Genomic DNA, 23,936 nt, shown 5'->3' with positions numbered 1-23,936 from the left:
AAAACTGAAAAAGTGGAACCAATCATAGTAGTTGACCCAAAAATCTTGAAATTCTAACATGATTATTCATTAACGGCTGGAACTCATATTTAATTATCTTAATTTCTCCCATGTGAAAATGGATTTGTTAACAAAAATTCAAGCAAGGGTCAAATATTCAAAATGCAAAGAACATAATGTGCATGTGACATGAATGATTGCCTTCTATATACAAGGCACTATCTTTCCCATTTCTCGTAATTTATTTTTCTATAGCAATTTACAAATTTCAGCAAGTATATTTATTGTAAAACTTACCAAAAAGAAGATATCTCCTTTTTAGAATTCAATATGTGATAGGTTATTGGTTTTTCGATCATTAGGAACTAATGGATTATTGAATGATAGAGGTAGTACTTATGAATATTAGTGGATGAAAAGATTAAAAACAAAAGACGCTAAGAGGTGTGATAAAATGGTCAATAAAGCGAGTGAATACTGAAAATCATAGAAGACAAGGTTTAAAATTTAAAGACAAAAAAGTTAAAAGTTGTTTTTTTCATAATTGTTAAAGTATTAGTGGTCAAAGTTATCCGACGAGAGATAACACAATAACCAAAAAAATATTTGAGTTGCATACAAACTAATCTCGAAATTTAATCTTAAATATTATTTCTCGTTATCGCATACTAAAAGGTAAAAGGCCAAACTTAATACCAATTACCTTCTTTAATTCATGGTTAACAATCCTTTTAATAATACATGATCAAAATATTTGAACATTAATTTAATATAATAAACATGGAACTTTGTGGTTTTATGATGATGCTAATGTTTCAAAAGATTCCACTGACAAATCACTGTAATGGGAATAATTGTAAGAAACATGTGAAGCGCCTTCTTCTCCTCTTTATATTGAAACCCTTATCTTTTTTTTGTTTCCCACCCGGTGTCCGGTATCCGCATTGGAGCCCGACTATATTCGGATTCGCGCCGCGTAGGGCTCCATTCGGGGGGAAGCGCTCCCTACCAAGGATTTTTTCATACCCAGAGCTCGAACCGGAGACCTCTGATTAAGGAAAGAACAGTCTCATCACTGCACCACATCCTTTGGCGGTTAGAACAGTCTCATCACTGCACCACATCCTTTGGCGGTAAACCCTTTATCTTTATTCTTACTTATCCACTCCTCAATATTTAAGCAAGAAATATCACATTTCTGTATTGTTATATGATGCATACATTACCAATAACCAATAGGTATTTTACATACATAACGACAAGGTAAACTTTGACATTAAAAAATTTCTGTACATTCTTCGGTTTAAATATTTAGATTTAACATAACTTTTTTCTACAACGGGATAAAATTTAGGAAAAGAACAAATGAAAACTTAATTCAGAGACCATTTTATCTATGATAAAGGATCCAAATTCTAAATTCCGTAGACTCAAAAGAGTCATTAGCTTTGGCTTTCATTATGCTAAGACAATCTCTGCGCCTTTCTACTTTTTTTTCCCCTTCAAAAGTCGCCTAAATATTACATCTATTTTTACATTATAAAAAAAAAATAACAAAAATAAAACTACATAAAATTGTTATTTTTGTATGTCTACACAAATACATGGAAAAAGGATATTTTTTTTTCTTCGAAATTGAGAAATCATTGTAGCCGATTTATGATTAGAAGATTAAAATAATTCTACCAAATACTGCTGGCACGAAACTTACTTACTTTGAATGGACAAGGCGTGGAGCCAATGGAAAAGAAAAGAACGAATCCATGTGACAAGTTGACATTAAAAAAAGAACACAATTACCTTGTGCGAGTCTAATAATTATATGAATATTACGTACATATAGGGCCAAGTTATGAAAATATTCATTCAAAGAAAATAAAACAGCTTTTGTCTTTTTTTGGTTTAATTAGTGTTCTTTTGAGGATTACAGCTTAAGCTGGGTGTTTTGCTTGTAGTTTATAGCCTGTCTGTCAGCCATTTTAGATTATGAAAATCAAAATTATCCGACTAGTTGTTGGGTTTTATGTATTTAATTATATTAAATACTTAAAAGAGAGTGAATGAGAAATGGAGGGAAATAAAAATTTTGAGTGAAATTTTAAGTTTCCCCTCTTGGCAAAGGGGCATTGTCCCATATTGGAAGAGGAAAGGTTTTTGATGGGTATATAAGCAATTGCTCTTCTTCTAGCTCATAAAGAGTTGAGAAGAAGGCAAGCCTCGCGCCGTCGTCGTCGTCGCTCGCTCGGCTCCGCTCCAATTCAGTTATCCAAATTTCAGTTTTCTGTTTTTGTAACAGAAAATTAACTACTCTTCAATTTTTCCTCTTTATTTTTTCTCTTTATTGTTGAAAATGTTATGGCATTTATGCTGTGACCGTTTTGCATAAACAGCTATTCTGAAGAGTTGCACCTCTTCAGATTCCAGCTCAACTTTCGCTATAAATACAAGGCTATTCTGCTCAGAATTTCCATACGATTTTCTGAGTTTCTCCTCCTTCTTCTGCATACTTTTAACATCAAACAAAGCAACAGTAAGTGTGATTTGCTACCGAACTTTGTGTTCGCTGAAACACTAGGTTTGAAGTACCACTACACCAGTGTGTAATTCGTTCTATCCAGGGAGGAAATAATCCATAACCTTGGGTACTAGGAGGGGGTTAAATTCCTTAAGGAAACACTGTGAATTCAGTGGGCTCGAAACGATTTCTATCTCTTTACGTTTTTTGTTTATATATTATTCTGCTTTATTTTTTCCAGAATTAGTTTACAAATACAGTTGGCTAACAAGCTTAAGGAATTTAATATATTTTCTGTATTTGTACTCACTGTTTGGAGAGTAAACCTTTGTGATTTTGTACTCTATTGGAGATTAAAATCTACGTGATTTCAACGTTTGTGTCATTCTTTTACAGAAATGATTAATGATAATGTGAACCAAGTTGTTCCAACGGTGACTGCCAATGCCTCAACAAGCCGAACAACACCGATAGCATTGGCACCGGCGGAGAAACCCGGAAAATTTTCCGGTATTGATTTCAAGCGCTGGCAGCAAAAGATGTTCTTCTATTTGACTATTCTAAGTCTCCAGAAGTTCATCAAGGAAGATGTTCTTGTGCTGTCCGATGAAACTCCAAAAACTGAACGTTTTTTCGTGATTGAGGCGTGGAAGCACTCAGATTTTTTGTCCAAGAATTATATTCTAAGCGGGCTGGAAGAGGCTTTGTATAACGTCTACAGTGGCGTGGAAACGTCAAAAGAACTGTGGACTGCGCTTGAAAAGAAATACAAAATCGAAAATGCCGGGTTGAAGAAGTTCGCTGCTGCAAAGTTTTTGGACTATAAAATGGTAGATAGCAAGTCTGTTATTACCCAAGTCCAGGAATTGCAAGTGATTATTCACGATCTCATTGCTGATGGTATAAATTAAATTAATACCGATGTTGAAAGTAGTAATCTTAGTATTTTTACTAACAGAAATTTCATTGAAGGTCTTGTCATCAATGAAGCATTCCAAGTAGTAGCGATGATTGAGAAGTTGCCTCCTTTGTGGGAGGACTTCAAAAACTACTTAAAACACAAACGCAAGGAGATGTCCCTTGAAGATCTCGTTGTTCGGTTGAGAATCGAAGAGGACAACAAAGCTGCTGAAAAGAGAGGTCGTGGAAACTCAACAATAATGGGAGCAAATATTGTTGAAGAGAACAAAAAGAGGAAGAAGGCTTCTGGACCGAAATACAACCCAAGCAAGAAGCGGTTCAGTGGAAATTGCTACAACTGTGGAAAAGCCGGACACAAATCTACGGAGTGTCATGCTCCGAAGAAAGACAAGAAGAAGGGTCAAGCCAACATGGTTGAAGAGCATGATGATGTTGATGACTTATGTGTCATGCTTTCCGAATGCAACTTAGTGGGCAATCCTAAAGAGTGGTGGACTAATTCTGGAGCCACTCACCATATTTGTGCTGTTAGAGAAGCTTTTGCTACTTATGCTCCTGTTGGACCCGATGAGACGCTTTCTATGGGAAATGCTGCAATGGCCAAGATTGAAGGATGTGGGAAGATATTTCTCAAAATGACTTCCGGCAAAGTGGTGACTTTGAACAACGTCCTTCATGTTCCCGAGATTAGGAAAAATTTAGTCTCTGCTGGAATTCTTGTTAAGAATGGTTTTAAATGTGTTTTTGTTTCCGATATGGTTGTAATAAGTAAGAATGAAATATTTGTAGGAAAAGGTTACCCCACTGAGGGCCTTTTCAAGCTGAATGTAATGGTTGTTGAAAATAATAATAAAATTTCAGCTTCGTCTTACTTACTTGAGTCAAATGAATTATGGCATATACGTTTGGGTCATGTTAATTATAAAACCTTGAGGAAAATGATTAATTTAGAAGTATTGCCTAAATTTGAATGCGACAAATCAAAATGTCAAATATGTGTGGAATCTAAGTATGTTAAACATCCTTATAAGTCAGTTGAAAGGAATTCAAATCCTTTAGACTTAATTCACACAGATATTTGTGATATGAAGTCAATACCATCTCCCGGTAGAAAGAAGTATTTCATAACTTTTATTGACGATAGTACTAGATATTGCTATGTTTACTTACTTAATAGTAAAGAAGAAGCAATAGACGCATTCAAGCTATACAAAAATGAAGTTGAAACGCAACTTAACAAGAAAATCAAAATGATAAGAAGTGTTAGGGGTGGTGAATATGAATCTCCTTTTGTACAAATATGTTTAGAATATGGAATTATTCATCAAACAACAGCCCCTTACACGCCCCAATCCAATGGAATTGCAGAAAGAAAGAATCGTTCATTAAAGGAGATGATGAACGCATTATTGATAAGTTCTGGTTTGCCACAGAACTTGTGGGGGGAAGCCGTTCTTACGGCTAGCCGAATACTAAATCGAGTACCCCACAGCAAAACACAATCCATTCCATTTGAAAAATGGAAAGGAAGGAAGCCCAACTTAAATTATTTTAAAGTGTGGGGGTGTTTGGCATAAGTGCAAGTTCCTAAACCCAAAAGGGTAAAAATAGGACCAAAAACTGTTGATTGTGTTTTCATAGGATATGCGATTGATAGTGAAACATATCGATTTCTGGTTCATAAGTCAGAAAATCCCGACATTTATAATAATACGGTTATAGAATCAGATAATGCTGAGTTCTTTGAAAATATATATATCCGTATAAAAAGGAATGCGAGTCGATTGGTGAAGGATCTAAACGACCTCGGGAAGAAACAAAAGAAAGTACACTTAACCAGGAGATCTAAGATGTAGTAAGCGTCAAAGAACGTCTACTTCATTTGGACCAGATTTTGTGAATTTCTTATTGAAAAATGAGCCTCAAACATTTAAAGAAGCTATGTCTTCTTCAGAATTATTATTTTGGAAAGAGGCAGTCAATAGTGAAATAGAATCCATACTGAACAACCATACATGGAAATTGGTTGATCTTCCTCCTGAAAATAAATCGTTGGGTTCTAAATGGATCTTTAAGAGAAAAATGAAAGATGATGGCACTATTAACAAATTTAAGGCAAGACTTGTGGTCAAAGGGTACGAGAAGGTCTTGACTATTTCGATACATACTCTCCAGTTACAAGAATTACGTCCATACGAACGTTAGTAGCGTTAGCTGCAGTTTATGGTCTTGAAATTCATCAAATGGATGTTAAGACAGCCTTCTTAAATGGAGAGTTGGAGGAAGAAATTTACATGGAACAACCTGAAGGGTTTGTGGTTCCAGGTAAAGAAAAGAAGGTATGTAGACTTGTTAAGTCCCTTTACGGAGTAAAACAAGCACCCAAACAATGGCATGCGAAATTTGACCAAACAATGTTGTCAAATGGTTTTAAAATAAATGAATGTGATAAATGTGTGTATATTAAAAATGTTCCAAATCACATAGTCATTGTTTGCTTATATGTGGATGATGTGCTGATAATGAGTAATGACATTGCCAACATAAATGCTACTAAGTGCGTGCTAACTGGCAAGTTTGATATGAAAGACTTGAGAGTTGTTGATTTAATTTTGGGAATTAAAATCCATAAGACTTCTCAAGGTCTGGCATTGTCACAATCTCATTATATTAATACAGTACTTGAAAAATTCAAGCACTTGGGCTTTAAAGTTGCAAAGACTCCAATTGACGTGAATCTTGCATTAACAAAGAATAAAGGCCAAAGCATATCACAACTGGATTATGCTCGTGTGTTGGGTTGCTTAATATACATCATGAATTGTACACGACCAGATATAGCTTGTTCTATAAGTAAATTGAGTCGATATACGAGCAATCCAGGTCAATCTCATTGGATGGCCATGAAACGAGTTTTGGGGTATTTAGTACATAGTACATACCCAGGACTTTGCTTTGCACTACAGTAAATATCCTGCGGTCATTGAGGGATACTGTGATGCAAATTGGATTACCGGATCAATTGATTCCAAGTCCACAAGTGGATATATATTCACTATTGGTAGAGGAGCGGTATCTTGGAAGTCATCCAAATAAACTTGTATTGCCCGGTCTACAATGGAGGCTGAGTTCATAGCTTTAGATAAAGCCGGTAAATAAGCTGAATGGCTCCGGAATTTCTTGGAAGATATTCCATTTTGGCCCAAACCGTTGGCACCAATATGCATACATTGCGATAGTCAAGCGGCAATTGGAAGGGCTGGGAGCGTTATGTATAACTGTAAATCTCGTCATATACGACGAAGACATAAAACCGTTAGACAATTACTATCTAGAGGAACTATCACGATTGACTATGTAAAGTCAAGTGATAATGTGTCGGATCCACTTACAAAAGGCCTAACTAGAGAAGTAGTTGAGAAATCATCAAGGGAAATGGGACTATGGCCGAGAACAAGTCATAGTGGCGGTAACTCTACCTAAAAGACTGGAGATCCCAAGATCCAGGTTCAAGGAGATCAAACAAAGTCATTAATGACGGTTCAACATTGTCAACTAAACTTTGGTCCATTCTCGTGATGAGACAATGTTCAGTACCAAGGATAAAGCATTAAGGCTTTTTAATGATTTCTAAATTTGATACGGGGTATATCAAATAGTGTATCTACGGGATGACACGTTTAGGAATCACCTATGTAAGTGTGAAGTGTTAGCCGCTTCAAGGAGAACTTTGGAAGGCCAGTTCTCTACGCACTTATGAAACCAGGCGGTGTTTATGGCTGAAACGAACACGACAATGAGAATCAAAGACGGTTAACGGTTGGTTGTGTGACTTGTGGTTGTCTGGGTATACACTAAAGTTCGACGATTCAAAGATATCAAATCTACCGATTGATCGAGTATATCCGACATAAGTTCACTACGGAAAGTTCAAAGGAAAACCCACTTATCCAGATGCAATTAATCCTTGCTTGCGAATCACACAGTTTTTCATGCATGTTTTCGTGATATAGTCATTCCCATTCATGTGGGGATTTTTGGGATTTATGTATTTAATTATATTAAATACTTAAAAGAGGGTGAATGGGAAATGGAGGGAAATAAAATTTTTGAGTGAAATTTTAAGTTTCCCCCCTTGGCAAAGGGACATTGTCCCATATTGAAAGAGGAAAAGGTTTTTGATGGGTATATAAGCAATTGCTCTTCTTCTAGCTCATAAAGAGTTGAGAAGAAGGAAAGCCTCGCGCCGTCATCATCGTCGCTCGCTCGGCTCAGCTCGGCTTCGGATTCGGAATCGGATTGATTAATTTTTGGACCAAATTTTTTTTTTAATAGTAAAATATTAATAGAAATGTTATTAAATATTTGTTTTAATAACCGAATATTAATATTAAAATAAATATTAATATTAAATCCAATTCAGTTATCCAAATTTCAGTTTTCTGTTTTTGTAACAGAAAATTAACTACCCTTCAATTTTTCCTCTTTATTTTCCCTCTTTATTGTTGAAAATGTTATGGCATTTATGCCGTGGCCGTTTTGCATAAACAACCATTCTGAAGAGTTGTATCTCTTCAGATTCCAGCCCAACTTTGGCTATAAATACAAGGCTATTTTGCTCAGAATTTCCATACGATTTCCTGAGTCTCTCCTCCTCCTTCTTCTGCATACTTTTAACATCAAACAAAGCAACAATAAGTGTGATTTGCTACCGAACTTTGTGTTCATTGAAACACTGGGGTTTGAAGTACCACTATACCGGTGTGTAATTCGTTCTATCCTGGGAGGAAATAATCCATAACCTTGGGTACTAGGAGGGGATTAAATTCCTCAAGGAAACACTGTGAATTCAGTGGGCTCGAATTGATTTCTATCTCTTTACGTTTTCTGTTTATATATTATTCTGCTTTGTTTTTTCCAGAATTAGTTTACAAATACAGTTGACTAACACTAGTCATAATATGTGACTGATGAATTTTACATTACTAAAGAAATAAAGCAAATTTATTTTCAAGAAATTTAATTACATTATTTCAGAAAAATAAACTATTGAATTTAGAATAATAAATTGAAATGTCAAAAAGGAAAATAGTTAATTGTGAGATACCAAATTAAGTTCGAACAACTTATAGCTTGTTTGGATGGTTGTTACGTGTCGTTTCTTAATGTGTCGTATTGTATTGTATTGTACCGTATCGTTTGATGAATACAATGTTTGGATAGATTGCGTCGTTTGCCGTCATTTTATGATATCGCACACCAGCAATATGAAGAATAAACTTGCAATATTATAAAGAAAAATTATGGTACGGTATATAAAAAGGTAGAGTAAATGATAAAATAAAATTATTTAATAATAATAAAGGGTGAGATTGAGAGAAAAAGACAAGGTAACAACGTGACCACACCAAATCGATTGTCACATAAAGTGGCACATTTTATCGTTACGTAACGACAGATTTAACGATACAATACAGTAAAATTTAAGTAACAATCAAAACAAATATTGTATTTAAAGTAACAATACGATACAATATAATAGGTAACAACTATCCAAACAAGCTGTTACAACCCTATTAGTTTATATTAAATTGATTAGCGGAGAGAAAAATATTTTCATTGAAATAAACAAGCAAAGTTGATTGGAATTAGCACTATTTTGAGTGCGATAAGACTTTAATGGGTTATGGGTGGTCCTTAATTCCCACTAGCTTTATTCTTTTAGTAGTATGTTATAAGTCATAAATCGTAATTGGCTGTGACATTCTCACTTATTTATCAGGTTAATGAGAGCCTGCTTGGTATCAGGTAAAAGCGGTTCAAATATATTCTAACGAGAATATTTTACTATTATTTTGCAATACTTCAATATATATGTTTGGGGTGTAAAAGTAAATAAATAAAATTTGAGGGACTAATGAGGCTGGTTTGATGTTAAGGCAATAGTTTTTTGGTATTTCAAGTCCACTAATTTAGTGCTTCTATATAGGACTACTCCATTCATAAAGTTCGAACCTCAAATCTGACGAAGGAATTTCATTCATTTCACGAGGCGAATTCAGAATTTTAAGTTTATGGATTCCTACACAATCTCAAATTAGTATACAATAATAATCATACCAATGAACTCGATTTCAAAAGTTACTGGGTTCACGTAAACCGTAACTATTGCACTAAATCCGCCTATGTCCACCACATACCTTTGTGGTGTTTAGATGTATAACACTGACTGCTTAGTTTTTCCTCACCCAATGTCTGATACCTGTTTTTGGATCCTGACTAATCCGAATTCTCATTGCGGTAAGGCTCATTCAATTGGAGAACCACTTTCTATTAATTTTTTTTTATTCCTATGGCACGAACTTGATATCTCTAATTTAGAATGAAAGGATTCTATTTATTTCGGTACAATCTTTGATGGTACACCGACTGACTTGTTAACAAGACAATTGATATGGAGTAGGACTCAAGATACTCGTCCAGCAAAAAAAATTGTGCCTTTTGAGTTTATTTATTCTACATGGTGTAATATATATTTTCTTATTAGCATTTTAAGACAAATGAAGATGGACAATAATTTTCATTAAGAAAACAAGCTAAACTTAGTCAATTTCTTTTTTTACATCAACTTGAAAATACAACTCCAGTCATATCAATTAGAACACCGATTTCGATTATTAGTTTTCATTCGGCACAAAATTTTCTGGGCTTTATTTGGATTTTCCATATGAAACCTCAGAATTGAATGGGCCTTACTCAAAGGTGGCCCAACAAATTGCAGAGATATGACACTTTTTTTGGGGTGATTTTAAATTGAAAAATTGGCATCCGATAACAACACATAACAGAAAGAGAAACTTTCAGAAACCACTATGTTTTAGTAGTTATTAGCTAGTTGTAGCTACCATTTACTATATTACTTCCTATAGCTATGTTTTCAGATTTTTTAGAGTGTATTCGATGTATTTAAGCTATTGTATTCATGAATACAGTAGCATTTCTAGGCGTGAAACAGGGGATTACTGCTAAACAGATTTTTATATTCGAGTGTATTCATGGCGTGAAACATGGGATTATAGCTGGACGGATTATTGTATCCGACTGTATTCACGGCGTGAAACAGGGGATTATACTGTTTTTAAACCGAAAGTGAATCAATTAACATAATAGACTCCTAATATAACTCAACAACCTCAATTATAACACACAAATTTTGTATTTCCAGTTATAAAAAAGATTCTCAACCGAAAAACACCCAAAAATATAGCAATCTTCAGAGAAATTATATAATACATATGAATACATAAATTATATTAATTAAAAATATATGAATACATTCATGGAATATAGCGAGACAGTGAATACAATGAAATACATAGAATACAGCGGGATACATTGAAATACAATGAAAAAAAAGACAATGAATACAATGAAATACATAGAATACATCGAGATACATTGAAATACAATGAAAAAAAAGATAATGAATACAATGAAATACATAGAATACATCGAGATACATTGAAATACAATGAAAAAAAAAAGATAATGAATACAATGAAATACATAGAATACATCGAGATACATTGAAATGCAATGAAAAAAAAGATATTGAATACAATGAAATACATCGAGATGCATTGAAATACATTGAAATATATTAACAGAAAATCTAAGTTGCTCAACCCCCAACTCCGTCGTCTTTGTTCAAGAACAACCCTAATGTCGTCTCGTTGAAGCAGCATCAGTATCCAGTCCTCGCTCGCCGTCACCGTTGCCTCCAGTTGCCGACGATTAGCACGTAATTACCGGATTGAAGACAAAGCATGTGATGAAGGGGAGAAGAAGAAACTTAGAAGCCGCTCTAATAGGCTGCCTCCATCAACGGATTCTTCTCCATCTTCGGAGGAGAAGTCGTGTTCTCCGCCGCTTATAAAAAGTAGAAGCAACAGAAGCCGAAGTCCAGTGCCTTCATCTTCGGCCTTGATTCGGCGGAGGAGAAGACATTAGGAAGTAAAGCAAGAGAGAGGGAGATATATATGGGGTAGGGGATGGAGAAATTTGAGGGGATATGAGAGAGAAAAATAATATAAAGTTTATTTTATGGCTTAAGGGTAGGAGCTGACCATAAATAGATATCAAAAGGTAGCTATGGAATATAATTTTTTAAAGGGTATTTATTTAAAATAAATAAGGTATCAACCTTTGCTATATGAGGTAACTAATCCTAACAGAAATTGGCAATTTTTTAGCATTATATTAGGTTTGGCAAAGATAGCCCCAAACAATTGGCATTATATAGCCAAATCTTAAAAAAAACTACTCTTTTTATTCTCTCTAAAAAAACTACACGCTTATTTTGGATTCTCTCCCCCTTTTCTACTTGTATTTCTTCTTCTATCTCTTCTCTTTTGCTCTCATAGTTTAGCAAAAATTCTTTCAACTTATGCAAAAAAAATCAGTGGGATGAAAAGGTAAGGTTGATATTGCATCAGAGAAAATCAGAAGCAAAAACTAATAGAGAAAAAATATATTTCAACTTTGTTTTTCTTCTCTCTTCTTTTTTGTTAGATTGAATGGGTGAATGTGATTGAAATTGGTTGAAAATACCTAAACGAGGCTATATACAAAATTTGAGCAAGATTGGCAAAAACTAAGAGAGAGAAAATATATTTCAACTTTGTTTTTCTTCTCTCTTCCTTTTTTTAGTTGGATTGAATGAGTGGGTGTGATTGAAATTGGTTGAAAATACCCAAACGAGGCTATATACAAAATTTGAGCAAGATTAGAAGTGATTTAGGCTGATTTCAGGTAAAAATTCAGACCTAAAAATCCAACTACGACATGTGTATATCACGTTGTATATCGTGTACATTAGTGTTTATCACACACAAGTTTTTAAGGATGTCTGTGTATATCACTTTGTATATCGTGTATACAACACAAATTCTTTATGGATGCCCGTGTATATCACATTGTATATCGTATATATAACACAAATTTTCATGGATATACATAGATACACATAATATACATGAGATATCATTGATATACACAGCGATATACACGGGTTACAATAGAGGATACACGTGTAGAGTCGTCGTGAACTTGAGTTTTCAATTTGAAATATGTTATACAAAGAAGGAGAAAAATTTTAATATTTTTTTTTGATATACACATTATTATTATGTTATACACTGTGATATACAAATAATATAATTATTAATTATTGATCAAAAAAAGAAAATAAATTTTTGATATAGCATGTTTAAGCAAGTTCTAAAATATAAATATAATTGTGGGAGTAAATAATATTTTGCTATACAAAGAAAATTAATTTTGACATACACAAAGAAGAAAAATAAACTTATGATATCTATTTTGGTATACACATGTTCGATGTACTATACACTGTGATATACAAATAATACAATATTTTTAGTGTGATATACATTGATATAAAGGCAGCAGTAACTATATATATAGTTTTATATTATTGATATACAAAGAATAATATTATTTATATACAAAGAATGAAAATAAATTTTTAATATACATGTTAATATAGACAAAGAAGAAAAAAAAAGTTGTGATATACATATTATTATTGTTGTGATATACATTTATTGGCTATTTGATGCAAATATCTATAACTAATATTGTTTTTTGCCAATTATATGGGTATGGTGTTATACCATGCCAAAACCCCTTTTAAATTCTATTTAATTTAATCTATGGACAGACTTCAAGGTCAAAAGTTAAAAGTAGTGTGCATGAGGCAAATGAGGAAGAAACACGTTTAAACTTGATGTTCTACCTAGGAGGAAAGTGATGACAAAAATTCTAGACTATCCGGTTATTTATGCACTTTGGCAGCTGTAACACTAAGGGTGTGTTTGATATGACGGAAATATTTTCTCATTTTTCACTGTTTGGTTGCATAAAATAGTTTGAAAAATATTTTCCTAGATTCATTTTTTTTGAAATTGGAGGAAAATGACTTCCCTAGAATTCCACCTACCCTCACATCTAACCCCAACCCCCTCCGACTTCAATTTTCTATTTTTTTTTCGTTAGTTTGCGCCCCACCACACCCCCACCCAACCCTATCACCCCCCTCCCCGCACAGGGGGCAAAAAATATTTTTTTAATATATTTTCAGTTCTAGTTTTCTCATTTTTTAGTTTACAGGTTTGAAATTTTACGAGTTCCAAAGTTATGAGTTCGGAGGTTTATGTGTTTGGAAGTTTGCGGGTTTAAAAATTATAGAGTTTACGAGTTGGAAAGTTTAGCTGTTTCAAAAGTTTATGAAATTTGTGGGTTCGGAAGGTTCTTGGTTTGAAAGTTTATGGCTTCATGTTTATTTTATCTAAATTATTTATGAATACTTTTGAGAAATTATTTTCCTTAATTTGCGTACCAAATACCGATAAATAAGTAAGATTACAACTTATTTTTCAAGAAAATATTTTGTTGAAAAATACTTTCCACGGAAAACATTTTCCGTTACCAAACACACCCTAAAACATGGCTGATTTTCTCAAAGAGCCCTTTTTGAAGCCATTGTTTATATTTTTCGTTTTTTTTTTTTTTGCAAATAAACCATACACTTCGAAACTGGAGAAATTATGTTGATTCCGGACTAGGAGAGGCAAACGGGCAGGTGGGATCGAATATGGTTCGGGTTGAGAACGGGTAATGAAAAACGATCAATTATCCGACCCGACCCATATTTAATACGGATAAAAAATTGGTTAACTAGTGGATAATATGGGTTACCCATATTATCCATGACTTCTTGTATATGATAACTTTTGGGAGAATTCTTAGTCTCCCTAACTTGAGGAACCCCCAATTTGAGGCTTTACAAATGTAAAAGTTAGACCCATTGGTTATCCATTGGTTACTCATTGGTTATCCATTTTCTAAATGAATAATATGATTCTTATCCATATTTGATCCGTTTTTAAAAAGTTCATTATCCAACCTATTTTTAGTGGATAATATGTGTAGTTAACTGTTTTCTTTTAACCATTTTGCCACCCCTATTTCGGACTAAAGTTAATTGTGTGAAACTTTTAAGATAACTTTAGACAAGTGATTTAAGGCTTAATTATAAAATTGTATAGATAGTTCAATTTCTTTTACATAACTCCATAAATTCATATTATTGAGCGTAAGCTATTTGAAACTCTTCAAATTTAAGGATCCGTTTGGCCATGAGTTTTGCCAAAATAAATTTGGGATTTACTTTTAAAACTCATGTTTGACCATAAATTTTGCCCACATTTTGGCAAAATCCCAAATCGCAAACCCCAAATCCCAAAACCACCCCAATTTGCCGATTTTGGGCCAAAATCCCAAAACTTGGGAATTATATACATATTTTTCCAAAATAAAGTTGGCAAAATATGTTTTGAAAACGTATGTCCAAACACATTTTCATTTTCAAATCAAACTTCACCCAAATCATATTTTTCAAAATAAATTTGGATCTATAGCCAAACGCTAGCTAAAAGGTTTCATATAAATTTAGTGCGAATTATTTACCAAAACATAACAGAAGGGTACAAAAGAAGTATTGAGGAGAAGGGAAATTCGATTGAAAACAGCGTTTGGATAGATAGCGACGCCGTTTCTTAACAGAATAGACCAAATCCCTTAAACGTGCGCCGCAGTATAAAACGGTCTCATCACACACCTGCGCAAATTAGGGTTCTTCCTCACTTTTAAACGTTGTTCTCTCTGTTTCCCAACGGACAATCAATCAATCACAACGCTTTTTGGCGCGTGTTTGTAGATGCAAATACATTGATCTGTTCAATGGAGTTTCCAGTAGAGACAAACATTGATGGTGCTCTAGATGAAACCACTGGTTCCTTTCTCTGATCCTGTAAGTAATCGTTAACACGTTCATTTGTTTGAAATTTTTAGAAATTTTATAAATTCAATTTGCGGTGCTTTGATTAATGCTTTAGTCACATTGTAAAGCTTATAGTTTTTGATAGAAGTAGACCCTTAAGTATCACATTAGGGAGGTAATTTTCAAGTATGTAAAAGCTGCGTACTTTTTTGTCGTAGATTTGAAGCTTTTGTTAGGTTTACATTGTGGCAAACTGTGTTTTTTCTCTTTACACCATTAGGTTTGAGAACTGAAGTTGTCAATTTTGCATTTATCTCTGTAAGTTTCAATGGACAGTTAGTGGACTATTTTAAAATTCACCAATTTACTTGAAATATTAGAAGTTCTTAAAACTCGCCAATTTACGTTGCGGCAAACTCGTGTACATATTTATGGGGGTGTGTGTGTGTGTATGCAGTTGAAAGGGAGCTCTACAGTCCTAACCTTTTGTCCTTTAGAAACTCGAGGTCATTGATATTACCTCTAAATTATGTGAATTTGAATGGAGAGTAAAAGGTAGTTTCGTTGTTGATTTTGAGTGGAGCTAATGGTGGAAAAACAACATTTAGAATGTGAAAATAGATGTAATATTGTCTATTGAAAGTGGTCTTTTTGGTATTCGTTTGTTTTATGAGGATAAATGCCTCTGTGTGTCAGTTTCTGCCACAGCATGCACATACTAGCTGTGATGCTAGTCTTTTTTCAAAATGAACTGTGAGTTGTTCTATTAGCGCTTCTTTTTGGCTTCTGCTTTGACTGAGTGCCTCTTCTATGTTTAGTTTAGTTAGGTCTATATATGTGTGTATTAAGTAACATGAGGCTGCATATCTATTGTAACATATTAAACACAACCATTTTGTTGAAGTTTTACAATATCTGTGTGACTTAAAAAATTAGACATGGTTCTAGGTTTGTAGTGAGCAGTATCTTGACAAGTTTATAATGTCTGAAGAGGCTGGGCAGATGATGGTACTTTATGGCGATTCCTCGGATCAGAGATCTCTGTCTTTGGATGATACAAGCAGCACTGAGGAATCACCCGATCAAACAAGGCTGTCTCTGGAGACAACTAATGATGCAGTTCCGTATATAGGACAAAGATTTCCCACTCATGATGCTGCTTATGAATTCTATGCTGAATTTGCCAGAGGCTGTGGTTTTTCAATCAGGCGTCACCGTACAGAAGGGAAGGATGGTGTGGGCAAAGGGCTTACAAGACGCTATTTTGTTTGCCATCGTGCAGGCAACACTCCTGTCAAAGCTGCTAATGATAATAAGCCTCAGAGGAACAGAAAATCCTCCCGATGTGGATGCCAAGCATATATGCGGATAAGCAAGACAACTGACTTAGGAGTGCCTGAATGGAGAGTGACTGGTTTCATGAACCACCATAATCACGAACTTCTAGAGCCAAACCAAGTACGCTTTCTTCCTGCATATCGCAGCATATCAGATTCAGACAAGAGCCGAATTCTAATGTTTGCAAAAACAGGAATCTCAGTGCAGCAAATGATGAGGCTTATGGAGCTTGAGAAGGGTGTGGAACCAGGCTTTTTGCCATTTACTGAGAAGGATGTCAGAAATTTGCTTCAGTCATTCAGGAAGGTGGATCCTGAGGACGAAAGCATAGACTTGTTGAGAATGTGTAGAAATATCAAGGAAAAAGATCCCAATTTCAAGTATGATTTTTCACTAGATTCCAACAACAGGTTAGAAAATATTGCATGGTCATATGCCTCATCCATCCAGTCATATGACGTTTTTGGCGATGCTGTGGTGTTTGATACAACTCATCGGCTGACTGCTTTTGACATGCCGCTCGGGATATGGGTCGGAGTGAACAACTATGGTATGCCATGCTTCTTTGGCTGTGTTCTTTTGCGAGAGGAAACTTTGAGATCCTACTCTTGGTCTTTGAAGGTAAAAGGAGTGAGATATGCAAAATTCATGTTGTTAATTTACCTGAACCACTGGCCAATTTGAAGGCCTTTACTTTTACTCAGATCCCTACCCCTCTTTAAATCCCTAACTGCCCCATCCTCTCCGAAAAGGAAAAAGCATATGGCATCTGGATATCTAATGCTGACTGATTCAAATGCATCCTATGATTCATGTGCCTGGTCACGTGCTTTCATGCTTGTGGGATATCAGCAGTACCTATCTGCTAGATCAGGCTCTGTAAATTTTGAATAAAATTCAAATGTACGTATTAATCAATTCTAAGAAAAGATCTGATCTTATATCAATCCTTTTGTTATTCTGTTGATACTTTTCTTTTTACGGTATGAAGATTTCGATTTAGGAATGTTACAACGCCTCTTACTACCCGCTCCTGCTCCAATAGAAGGACAAATATTAAATTAGAGAAAATAGAAGAAAATGCATGATAAATATAAAATGATGTCTACAAATGAGTATATTCACAATTTCCACAATCTCTGTTGATATTTGTTTGTCTTTCAATTGTCTAAGGCATTCTTGGCGTTCATGAATGGGAAGGCTCCACAAACAGTACTGACTGATCAAAATATGTGTCTCAAAGAAGCAATTACCTTGGAGATGCCCTCAACTAAGCATGCCCTTTGCATTTGGCTTATCGTTTCAAAGTTCCCATCATGGTTTAATGCTGTTTTAGGAGTGCGGTACAATGATTGGAAGGCTGAGTTTCACCGACTCTATAATTTGGAATCTGTGGAGGACTTTGAATTGGGTTGGAGAGACATGGTGAACTCGTTCGGACTTCATACAAACAGGCATATTGCCAGTTTATTTGCCTTGAGATCACTGTGGGCGCTACCATACCTTAGGAGCCATGTTTTTGCTGGTATGACCACAGCAGGCCACTCAAAGTCAATCAATGCTTTTATCCAACGGTTTCTGAGTGCACAAACCCGGCTAGCACATTTTGTGGAACAAGTATGTAATCTTGAACTTAACTGTTATTTTTTACCTTTATTATTCTTGGTAAAATTTTCTTCAAGTGCTGAATAAATGCTTCTGACCACTTCAAAACCAGATGAAGTTTAGGGACTTGATATCTCTGGTGAAGGTTTAGGGGCTTAATATCTGCTACAGAACCAAAGTTTCTCATTATGTTAAAACTGGCAGGATGTAGAAACACATGCTTGCTTCCTGATAATCTGTATTCTGAGGGATATGCCAGGAAGAAAATTGTCTGTCATGAAGAATGCCATGAATGCCGTGGTTGCTACCCGCATGTTCCCCCCCACCCCTCTCCCTTAGTTATTTTAAGTTATGAATTTGTATGGTTTTACACTTACTTTACTTGATGGGGTGTATAGGCAACTTGAGGTCATTGCTGAATGTTAGAGATGGTCGAATAGTTGAAAAATTAGCATGTATACTGCAAAACCCACTCAAGGTGGTAATGATTGGTTAATCATATGTTTTTACAAATTAAAAGTGATCTCTTTTCTTATTTACATAGTTAGCAACTACCTTATGCAACAAAAAAAGGTGATCTCTATTCTTATTTACATAGTTTGCACCTACCTCGTAAAAAATATCTTTATTTACATAGTTTGCATTATCAGGTTGCTGTTACAGTTGATTTCAAGGATCAAGCAGGAGAACAGCAGACTATGCAACAAAATCTGCAAAATATATGCCTGAAAACAGGCGCTCCCATGGAAGCACATGCTGCTACAGTTCTGACACCATTCGCATTCTCCAAGCTTCAAGAACAACTTGTTTTGGCTGCCCATTATGCATCATTTCAGACGGAAGACAGTTTCCTTGTCCGACACCACACAAAACTCGAGGGGGGGCGGAAAGTTTACTGGGTTCCAAGAGAGGGCATCATAAGCTGCAGCTGCCATCAATTTGAGTTCTCTGGAATACTTTGTCGCCATGCTCTCCGTGTTCTGTCCACTGGAAATTGCTTCCAAATACCAGATAGATATCTGCCGCACCGGTGGCGACGAATCAGTACACCATCAACAAAATCTCTTCAAAATACTCACAATGACCACACTGAGAGGGTTCAGTTACTGCAGAGTATGGTTTCTACTCTAGTAACAGAATCAGCAAAGTCAAGGGAACGCCTTGAGATTGCAACAGAGAACGTTTCAATCCTTTTATCGAGGATAAGAGAACAGCCAATTTGTTCACAAGGTGTTAGAGAGTTGTCCTGAAATCAGAGAAATATTTGACTATAGTTAGAATAGTTTAATTTACATTCAGAATTATTGTAGACGATAGGTAAAATAGAAATTAAACAGGGGAAACTTGTCTAAGCTAGTGTGTAAAGAGTTGAGCTGGCTTGACACCCTTTTATTAAAAATTTGCAAAATGTTTTACTAGACTATGTTATTGTCATTAGATAGGTATCTGATATGTAAAGTTTTTTTTGCTAGAGGGAAAAAACAGGAAAAAGGTGAAACATTTACTTTATGTAATTGCTTTTGCATTGGAAGAAGAGAGCTCTTTCAAGAACAAGGGAAAGGAAAGGAAAGGAATCAGATTTTTTTATTGTTCCGTGCTTATGTTGGTTGTTAGTCTTGTGTGCAACTATACAAGCCATAGTTGTCTTCCTAGACCACACAATTTCTATTGGTTTTATTTTATGTTTTTCTTCTCTTTTTTTTTTTTTTTTGCAAGTTATTAGCCATTTAAACTTATAGACTTTTAAGTTTTACGGACCGACTCAATAATTTGGAATCTGTGGGAGGACTTTGAGTTGGATTGGAGACACATGGTGAACTCGTTTGGACTGCATACTGTAGTTAATTAGTAGTTGTCACGACCCAAAAGCAAATAAGCGAACAATTGTCAACATCCATAAACGACAAGCAAAACATAAGACATCTACATTACAGCGGACTACAATAACAGCGGAAGACGTAGGAACAAGAAATGTGTCATTTCCTTCATTGAAGAAACATCATTATCAAGAGGAAATAAGCTACTATTATTTAATTTGTCCGAATGTCACAGAGTTAATAGATGACCACATGACAATCATGGTCATAATAGGAGATTGTGTCTTCTTTGAAATTCTTGTTGATGGAAAAGAACCTTAATTTTTTCTTTAGATTAGACCTTGTCTTCAGAGATCTCGAGAAATAGTAAGGAGCAAGCTTGTTATAGATGAACTCAGCAAACTTTTCCCTGGTGGAATCATCCTCGCTCTGCACCTTCTTCATTATGTCCATATAGATTAAATCTTAAGGCTTCTCCAATAGTGACGTCTTTGGTGCAATGAGTGTCTTCCATTTAGCCCTTTCTGTTCTTGATTCTTGAGTTTTGATTGAGAGAGACAGAGATAACAAAGTGCGCAAAAGAATTGAATTTCTTTCGTTTTATTTTTTCGTCGGATAAACCCATTAGTATCGGATATCTAAATTTATATAGGCCTAGCCCACCCACTGAACTTTAGAGTAAGAGATTTTTTCCTTCCTATACCATATATAAAACTTTATTATCAAATATGTGCATAGTATCTAAATTATCCGCCTAGTCCACATTTTTCCTACAATTTCTGTACCATTCGTTTATTAGGTATTAAAAGGGCAGAATATTCCCTTAAAAACGCGCTAAAAATCAGGAAAGAATCTTGGGATTGATTGATTCTACATTAAATTCAATTTTTGAAATGGAAAGGAGATTTCTCATCTGCATATTTTTCTCTTAACTACAATTCAAAAATTAAAAAAAAAAAGTACGAACAGCTTCAAAAAGTACGAACAGATTCAACTACGAACAACTTCAACAAACTGAATTCAAATTGTAGAATTCAAATCTTCGAGATTCAACAACTCAAAATTGCTATATTCTGTTCTTCGTCGTTTTCAGAAATCAAATTGTCGATCATATATCTGTTCTTCATCTTTTCTTCTCTCAATCTAGAAATCCAAAAAAACATCAACAACAACAAGCAATCATGTCCAAAATCGCAATCATGCTACAATTGAATGGAATTGGGATAACTATGGCAGATTTAGAGATTTTGAAGTTGATGCCACTGTGGTAGATGAGAATGCAAGCTACAGTATTCTGATTTCTACAATTGCAGAACAACTATCGATTGATACTTCAGAAAAAAATTGTAGAAATCAAATACATCGTGAACGACAATTGTCCCCCAATGGAGATTAGGAATGATATGGGAGTTCGTGTGTATATGGAGACCAAAAAGGAGAATAAAAACTTAGGTTCATATCCGTTATGTATAAGTGTACGAGATTTCAATATGGAATTGGCAATCACCAACGATAACACAAGTGCACGTTGTATAGTTCGAAATTGCATAGAATTATGGTTTTACGATATTATCTACAAAATTCTACATTTATCTACAATTAAACTACATATATACGACAAAATAAACTACAATCTATGTTTAGAAATTGTTGATTTCAAAATGTTGTCTTCAAATAAAACTACAATCTATGTTTAGAACAAAATCTAGTCAAATAAAATACAAATCAGTTTAATTATGTACGAAGCAGTATTGTTTTCACAAATTTCTACAAATTGCAACAGTTATAGTAAAATTTAACTACAATGTCTGACATCCTAAAATGGATGACTACAAAATTTTCACTATATCTACAAAAAATCTATAAATTTTCTACAAAATTATAATGACACTGTTTATCTTTATTTTGATGCAGGTTCGTCTGGATCCCTAAAGTTACTTGATATGCCATCCTCTCCAGCTATAGAGGAATATCAAAGTGAAATTAAAAGAATCTACGCAAACTGATATTGAAGAAGGACAAATGTATCAAGACAAGCAAACTGTAGCTGCAGCAATGAAGCACTTTTGTGTGATGCACAAGTTCCAGTACAGAGTTAAAAGATCTAGTCATAGAAGGTATGGAGAAAAGATCATTAAAAGCAGTGTTTTACTCAAGTTATGTATTTTTTAAAAATTGTAGATAAATTATAGTTACATTGTAGTTAAATTGTAGTTTATGTTACTTTATGTTAAAACAGTCCTTTTGTTGCACCTACATTTATAATCTGTATTAAATATTGTATTTTTTTGTATAGCTACTGGCTTGTATGCGTTGGTGAAAACTGTAAATGGCACTTCAAGGCAACAGACATGCTCCTTAATGGACGAAACATTCATACAACGCAAACGTACTGCAGCTGTAGTTGGTAGCATGGTCATTCCAAAGTATTGTGATCCTAAGACTGTTTACACACCAAAGGACATACAAACTGACATGTTAGCAGAACACGGAGTGAACCTAAGCTACATGCAAGCATGGAGAGCAAAGGAAAAGGCTTTACAGTTTTTGAGAGGGAATCCGGCTGACTCCTACAGCAAATTACCCAAATATTTTTATATTCTTTAGGAGACTTATCCTGGTTCGGTTGTTAAATTGAAGAAGACAGCAGATGAATGCTTCTTATACGCATTTGTTGCTCTTTGTACATCAATAAGTGGTTGGCAACATTGTAGGCCAGTAGTAGTGGTTGATGGGACATTCTTAAAGTCAGCCTACAGGGGGATTATGCTGACAGCAAGCACCATGGATGCAGCAGGTAAAAAGTGTAAAAAGTTTGAAGTTATTTTGTAGGCAGTCTATAAAATGTAGATACATTATAGTAATTTTATAGTTATTTTGTAGCTATTACATGAAATGTAGATAAATTGTCTATATTATGAAGATATATTGTAGTTGTTGTGTATTTATATTTTTATATACATTTTCAAAGCTGCCAATTAATATTTTATGAATTAATAATGTAGGTACAATATTGCCCTTGGCATATGCTGTGGTTGATTCTGAAAATGACGCATCTTGGAAGTGGTTCTTTGAGCAATTCAAGCAGGCATATGGTGAAAGACCTTCAATGTGTGTTGTTTCAGATAGGAATGAGAGTATACTGAAGGCAACATCAATTGTCTATCCGGGCATGCCACACTACTCTTGCATGTGGCATATTTGGACAAATATAAGGTCAAAATTCAAGAAGGGTCATCTACAATTACATGAATTGTACTTTGCTACAGCAGGGTCATACACTCTGGATGAATTTAATGAAAGGATGTCGAAGATTGAAGAGATAGACCCTCGTGTTAAATCATACCTCTATGATATTGGCTATCATAGATGGTCAAGAGTACATGCAACGGTGAATAGAACTTGGACTATGACATCAAACATTGCAGAATCATTGAATGCTGTAATAAAATATGCAAGAGAGCTGCCAATATTTGACCTATTAGAGTATATGAGGACACCTTCTTGAAACTTGGACGAAAGAGAAGTTATTGAAAGCAAATGGTACCTTCACATACCTTGGGTACAAATTCAACAAAGAATTGGAGAAAAACAGTACATTATCTCAGAAACTTAGGGTAAGATCTGTTTATTTGGTGCATAAAAATAATATTTTAATATACAGCATTTTCAGATTGTAGATAAATTGTAGTTAATTTGTACATTGTAGATAATTTGTAGATAAATTGTAGATAATCTATTTTTATGATTGTAAATATTTTTCTTTCTGTTTGTTCTGCAATTGTAGGTGAGGGCTTCAACAGATCATATACATACTGTGTTAGATGGTGTGAAGCGGTACATTGTGTGTCTAGAAAACAAGAAGTGTAGCTGTGGC

General features: G+C 34.6%; 2 protein-coding genes across 3 annotated transcripts; both read left to right on the top strand.

Annotated features, from left to right (window-relative positions):
- The first annotated feature begins 15,126 nt into the window (after nt 1-15,126).
- On the top strand, nt 15,127-19,829 carry LOC109205703 (protein FAR1-RELATED SEQUENCE 11). 2 transcript variants are annotated; one of them, XM_019368445.1, is made up of 4 exons: nt 15,127-15,329; nt 16,291-17,258; nt 17,811-18,254; nt 18,893-19,829. In XM_019368445.1, exons 2-4 carry the CDS (start codon nt 16,302-16,304, stop codon nt 19,490-19,492), a joined length of 2,001 nt encoding a protein of 666 aa, XP_019223990.1. In that variant the 5' UTR covers nt 15,127-15,329; nt 16,291-16,301; the 3' UTR covers nt 19,493-19,829. The 2 variants fall into 2 exon arrangements, with proteins under 2 accessions (XP_019223990.1, XP_019223989.1); XM_019368444.1 differs by having other exon boundaries at nt 16,248-17,258.
- A 2,252-nt stretch (nt 19,830-22,081) lies between these two features.
- On the top strand, nt 22,082-23,567 carry LOC109205694 (protein FAR1-RELATED SEQUENCE 5-like). The gene is made up of 4 exons (XM_019368435.1): nt 22,082-22,220; nt 22,356-22,552; nt 22,667-22,856; nt 23,065-23,567. Exons 1-4 carry the CDS (start codon nt 22,082-22,084, stop codon nt 23,565-23,567), a joined length of 1,029 nt encoding a protein of 342 aa, XP_019223980.1.
- Nucleotides 23,568-23,936: the final 369 nt, after the last annotated feature.

This window comes from Nicotiana attenuata, unplaced genomic scaffold (genome assembly GCF_001879085.1).
Source record: "Nicotiana attenuata strain UT unplaced genomic scaffold, NIATTr2, whole genome shotgun sequence".
NCBI lineage: Eukaryota > Viridiplantae > Streptophyta > Magnoliopsida > Solanales > Solanaceae > Nicotiana > Nicotiana attenuata.
Note: the sequence above shows the minus strand (reverse complement) of the source record. Positions and strands in the feature narration are given on the sequence as shown.